Genomic DNA, 6,125 nt, shown 5'->3' on the forward strand with positions numbered 1-6,125 from the left:
ATCATGATCAACATATCTTTCCTGGTGTTTCATTTGCACCAAATTATTACCCACACGCCTTAACCCATGACGACGAACCACGTGATCATTAGCCATATCATCCTCCAAGTCAACCCTATAATCATCTTCATCGTGTCAAGCGTGAATATGTGGTTGCTGCATCCATGCCGATGGTCCTCTTGGCAATGACGGTAACCTCTCCTCCAAATGATGTATGGCCACATTTAGTTCACGCAAACTTTCGGTTGATCGTTGTTCACTTGTTGTGAGACAAACATTCAGAGTGTTTTGCACATCTTGTATTTGATTCTTGAGGCCATTGATGTGCCCTCCACCTTTGCGAGATGGCACTAAAAATAATGAGTGGTGGCCTCAAAGTGATAGTGTACCTCATTCGGAAGTCTAGCACCATACACAGGCGTCTCTTCTTGATCCGAATCAGAACCACCACAGTGGCAAGAACTTTGTTTACTACCTTCACTGTCCACCATTACAATCTATATCCAAAAGTAATTTGAACAAGCAAATCAAACTATAACATCTCGTGAGCAACATATGGCTCTGATACCAGATGACATGAGATCCACTTGGTAAAATCCAAGTTGATACAATGGTGTCTCAATCTTTAAGGGTACAAACCAGCAATAATAATAAATAATCAATAGGATTCATGTTTACAATGTAAAAGCAAGAATTCTACAGAATAGATTCAAACTATGAATATACAATTTCTCTAAATCGTGTACTAAGTAGATGATCATGAATTGAAGAGTTGAATCAGGTCGATCCACCAACAATTGTCATGGTAGAATAGGAAAACTCGAGATCATGTTTCAACTTCTTTCAAGAACTTAACAACTTCTCCAAAAGCCTAGCCTTCATGGAGATCCATAAATCACGAAAATAACAATGACCCTTACATTGTCGTGACCATTTGTTTTATAGTGCACATAGGTGCTTTACAACTCTGACTCCAACACGACTTGACTCAGACTAGGACTTCTAAACTTAATTGGTTCGGACTCTGTTTTGCGATACGCTTTATGATTCGCATGTGATGAATCTAAGTGTGGGACCAGACCCATTGAAAAGTTCTTGAAATAAGCTTTCCAACAAGTACTCTTATATCCAAACGGACTACTGTAAGTAAGTAAGATGCTCAGAGCATGCCTAAGTAAATCTAACTTGGCTGCAAACCTTCCTATTTAGATTCAAACAATAAAAAAAACTTAAATTCTGAATTGTGGAAACTTCTATGACATATCTCTTTACTAAATATTTATATAGCCTTTTGAACTCATATTGGAATTGAAATAGAGCCAATCCAAGTAGTCATCCCTTTTAATTTTTCACCATGTTCTTTCCTTCAGTTTGGATGTTTTGACTTGACATGTTCCTCCTTTGAAGCCAACGCAGCAACCTTGAATATTTGACAAGCCTTATCTAAAATGCAAGTAGAAATAACTAAGGATTTTAGGGTTGTATCACATCTCAACACCACCTTCCAGATGATTCCACATGCACCTCCATTCTCCACGTCACCCAAGGTTTTTCAGGCTAAATCGTGAAACCTTATAATATGCTTTTCAAATTATGACCTCCAATTACTCAAGTCCCAAACAATCATTTCCATATCGACACATGTCACCTCAAATCCCATGATACTAACAACCAGCAAGTTTCACAGACTATCTTTCTTATTGCAATGACCTCCCCTTTATCTTGACTTTAGCAACACACCGACTTTGTCACTCTTGGCAATCCTCCTTGTCGTTGGCCACCCATGCTCCCCCATTGACCTGCACGTGAAGAGACAAGGATACACACTTTCTATCCATTCCTATAGCTCTCGCGTCATCCTCTACTCGGAGTTAGCACATACTTCCATGCAAACAGCAAGTAAACGTGAAATGCATCAAATCCCCAAAGCCCTCCAAATCGCAATTTCAATAAATACATCAAATCGAAGACAATTATTCATCACAAGTCATTGACCATGCATGGTCTCTCAACGTAAAAATTGTCATGGCGTACGCATCTGAGAGTAGCATTCGGTACTCTCAGCGGTCGCAAAGCAATCCCTTTAAAATACATAATCTCCGGATACGCATAAGTATACATGTTGCATACGTATACATACTTATTGACGTACGGGTATACGGTGGGGGTACGTGGAGCTCGAGCTAGCTTCAGTTGAAGCTGATGGGGTAGACGTGCTTCATGTCGGGGTAGAAGAGCCCCCAGTTCTGCTCCACGCCGTTGTCCTTCAAGTTCTCGTTGAACATGGAGAAGAGGTACGTCTCGATAGCGCCCGGGTGGCGCGGCGTTCCCCGGCCGACGTGGTTGATCAGGTTCTGGTTGTAGATTCCCGCGTTTTCCGGCGTCGCCGCTATGCCGCCACTGGACGGCCACCCACTTTCCGACACCACCAGCGGCACGCTGGAGCCGCCGTGGTTGCCCATCGCCACGTAGAAGGCGTCGACGGTCGCGTCGAAGAGGTTCTGGTACCCGTAGGCGCCGTCCTGCACGATGGTGCCGGGAGCGATGAAGAGCGCGTAGTTGATGTCCATGGCGGTCGGGTTGTAGGTGTAGGTGAAGTAGGGGTAGACGCTGGCCATGAGCGGCGCACCGGTGCGCGCCAGGAACTGTAGGACAGGGCCCATGAACCCCCGCGCCTCGCTGGTGAACTCGGCAGCGGAGGGTGGACTGTACACGCCCAGGATGGACTGCGACACCGACGTGGTCACCTTGATGTCGTCCAGCCCGGCGGCGGCCAGCGCTGAGTAGACGTTCTCCATGGCCGGGGCCAAGTTCTGCGCCGCACCGCCGTCCACCTCGTTGCCGACGCAGACGTAGCGGAAGGAGACTGAGGGGTAGGCCTGGATGTTGTTGCGGACCCAGGAGGCGGCCGCGGCGGGGCTGGCAGCGAGGTTGGACAGCACGTCGTTGGGCGCGCCGACGACGACGCTGATACCTGTGTCGCCCACGGCCTGGAGCGCCGCCTGGTCCGGCGCGTACAGCCGCATGGACGAGATGCCGTTGGCGGTGTACATGCCGATGACGGTGCTCGGCGGTGGCAGGTTGGTGCCGCTCATGCCGTAGGACACCCCGATGGACTCCGCACCTGCACGTACGTTAATCCTCTAGTCACACTTAACTAATCACAGTAAAGTTATGAATTATTCACCGTCCAAGATAAAATTCTAGTACCTAGCTAGCTATTACCGTGAACTTACGAAGATAAATTTCTAGAACCGTTGGATAGTCGACGTTTGATCGATATGGATCGCCAAAGCGGTTAAGCTATTTAGCCTTCGGTTGCCATGAGGCTAACGGCCTAGCTAGCTCTCTCACATGGGGTACAAGTATCAGTAGTACTAGAGGCATGTTTAACCCAACGCTAATCAACAATTGAGCCTAGGTACCCTTCTATATGAGTGCTCTGATATACTACCTGCTTAAGTCATTTTTTCGGTCATATCTAACCATGATACTATATGTTTATTAAGTACTAGCTCCGCTTGTAAATGTACCACGTTTTGGATATCAACGGGTCTTGGATCAATATGGAATTTTGGCCGCTATTGTTTTTACATAACAATGATAATACAAATTATGAAGCTATAATAGTATTTTCCAAGAGAAAACCAATATATAATACTATTATCATATGGCCAATCCAAACAGAGTTTTTCTTAAAAAAAATCAATGGTCAAAGTTAAAAGAGCTTTGACTGGACGATTTCTAGGACGTTTTACGAATGGAGGGAGTATCATGAAGCTGAGGTAGGTACCTAGTTAATTAGGAGTCAAACGATCGAATGAATGGACTTGTACTTTTGAAGTGGTAGCTAGGATTCGAGAGTCAAAAATTAATGGCAAAAGGAGAAGAGGAGAAATTCATTATTAAAGTGATGAACCTACCCTTGGTTTTCATTGCATGTCGAAAAAGTGAGTGAGGTTAGCTATAGCTAGTCTAGCTGCATAAACTTCTAATTTAGTTACTAAATCTCTCTGATTGATCAGATCGTTCGCAAAAAGATGCATGGTTAGTAGGACATAACTAGAGTGACGAGCATGCTCACCGAGCAAAAAGACAGACTTCATTAGTTCGCAAGCTTACATGCATGCATGTTGCCTGTCACAGTAACTTCCATTTCCCTATCAATTTTATGGTTTAAAGTAGAGATGGCAACGGGTAGTACAACCTCTTACTCTAACCCATGCGGATCGGAAACTCTTGCTGTCTGTCTGTACCTATAAATGGGTACAATATCTCCCCATACTTGTCCCGTGCGGGTAACAAGCATCCGACACATATACCCATGAGGATAAAAATTGCCTCATATTCAGTTCATAATTAAGTAATTATCCGTCGGGTCTCGGGTATTGGGACCCATTACCACCTCTAGTTTAGAGTAGATACTGGCCGGCTGAAATTAAACATCCTTTAAATTTTGATATGATTGATTAATTAAGATATTAATCCCCAGTGGAAACATATTCTTAAGATATTTTTTATTTTCGTAGAAACATATTGTGATTGATCTTTGTGTAAAAAAGTTATTGTTAAGATTTATATTTACCTTTAAAACAATATTTATAAGCAAAGGAAAAAAATATAATTAATCAAAGAACTGACCGATGTAAGCAGTCAAAATTTAGGCTTCTTGCATGATTTTTTTAAGAAAGTGGCCGGTGCAAAAAAAATTTGTTCCATTGATGCACGAATATATATGATCGATGGAGAATGAGATGGATGTTGTCTATAGGCGTTCCAATGCCTAATATGACCTACCTAATGCACGAATAAACGCAGAAAGGAAGCTACATGCACCAAAAGAATTGCATGACGTTGTTGATGAGAGAGAGGTGTGACTGTGTGCGCTTGTCTACTCCTATTGCATATATTAGTATCAAGCTCATGTCATGGCTGAGTGAACTCTTAATGAAAGCGCGGGGCGTTAATTATTGTCTGCTTCCTCTGAAGCAACTCTCTCCTACTATGCCGTGCATAAACAAAAATATAAACCTACCTAATCATTTTGAGAGAGAGAGAGAGAGAGAGAGAGAGAGAGAGAGAGAGAGAGAGAGTCACTTTGAGGGACGGAGGCAAAGACCCCAAGGAGCAACGCCAAAGCAAACATGGAGGCTACACCTTGCCTTGCCATTCTCTCAGCTCCTCCCAACCCCTCCCTGTCTTCAAGGCTACGATCTTCTGGCTGTGCCAACACGTCTCTCCAAAACTCTGCTCCTTACTTATTGGATGAAACAACCACTGCCTGCAGCACCTTTATATAGAGTTCAGTCCAATACACTTTACCAAACGTCTCCAGCACCGACATTAGTCTAGCCTCTTCCAATTGACGAGCCAGCGGCCGGCAGCCGTCCTACAGTGTCTGGTAGCCACAAATTATCTGGTGCACTAGATGGTTGTGGCTTGTGATTAGGGGATTCATAGCAAAAACAACTTTTGAAAGAAAGAGGTTTAAATTTAGGCGCCATGGTGTCCAACGAAGAAGAATTAATTTTTAGGTCAACACGATTGAGGACGCGTCTAATTCAACATACATTTGGGGTGTCTCGGTTTTTTTTTTTACGATAAGTTTCTGCACTGTAAAAGCCGACATGACTTACCAAGTTTTTTCTTTACGTGAGGAACATAAGATTTTGACACTATAGTTTTCTTCCTGGAGCCATTTGTAGAAAGGGTGATATTTTGATGCACAATCTCGATCAAATCTATCAAGGTAGGATATAACAAACTATGGGGTGTCTAGTTTTCTTTTTGTTCCCCTAGGCCAACTATCAATAGTGTCTAATTTCAGCTTCATTTGTAGATTCTACAAATCTGTTGTGAGAGTTTCAGAACTTAATTGACAACCAAATTTGCACATTTGGTATAATTAATAATTTCTCACGTGAACCAAAGAATTACTTGCACCACTTCAATTAGATATCCACATACACCTTTTTTAGAAGACTAGTTCCAGTTAAATTGTACATATTGTTTCAAAAGAGATAGACTCATTACGTAAAAAACCAACAAAGTGGACATGATATTAGTGACGGTTGTTTAAAATACGTCACTAACATGTGATTAGTGATGGGTCCAAAGATGACATG

General features: G+C 43.0%; 1 protein-coding gene across 1 annotated transcript; it reads right to left on the reverse strand.

Moving 5' to 3' along the window:
* Positions 1-1,917: 1,917 nt before the first annotated feature.
* On the reverse strand, positions 1,918-5,274 carry LOC133885863 (lichenase-2-like). The gene is made up of 2 exons (XM_062325626.1): positions 5,098-5,274; positions 1,918-3,124 (listed from the first exon to the last, which is right to left on the reverse strand). The coding sequence occupies exons 1-2, from the start codon at positions 5,168-5,170 to the stop codon at positions 2,190-2,192; spliced, it is 1,008 nt and encodes a 335-aa protein (XP_062181610.1). The 5' UTR covers positions 5,171-5,274; the 3' UTR covers positions 1,918-2,189.
* Positions 5,275-6,125: the final 851 nt, after the last annotated feature.

This window comes from Phragmites australis, chromosome 11 (genome assembly GCF_958298935.1).
Source record: "Phragmites australis chromosome 11, lpPhrAust1.1, whole genome shotgun sequence".
NCBI classification, from domain to species: domain Eukaryota; kingdom Viridiplantae; phylum Streptophyta; class Magnoliopsida; order Poales; family Poaceae; genus Phragmites; species Phragmites australis.

What these genes read in the sequence shown, in the direction of transcription:
- LOC133885863 (XM_062325626.1), bottom strand. Translation starts at nt 5,170, where the DNA reads ATGGCAAGGCAAGGTGTAGCCTCCATGTTTGCTTTGGCGTTGCTCCTT. An exon ending in CTTTGCCTCCGTCCCTCAAA is followed by an intron (nt 3,125 to 5,097) that starts GTGACTCTCTCT and finishes ACGTACGTGCAG; the next exon opens with GTGCGGAGTCCATCGGGGTG.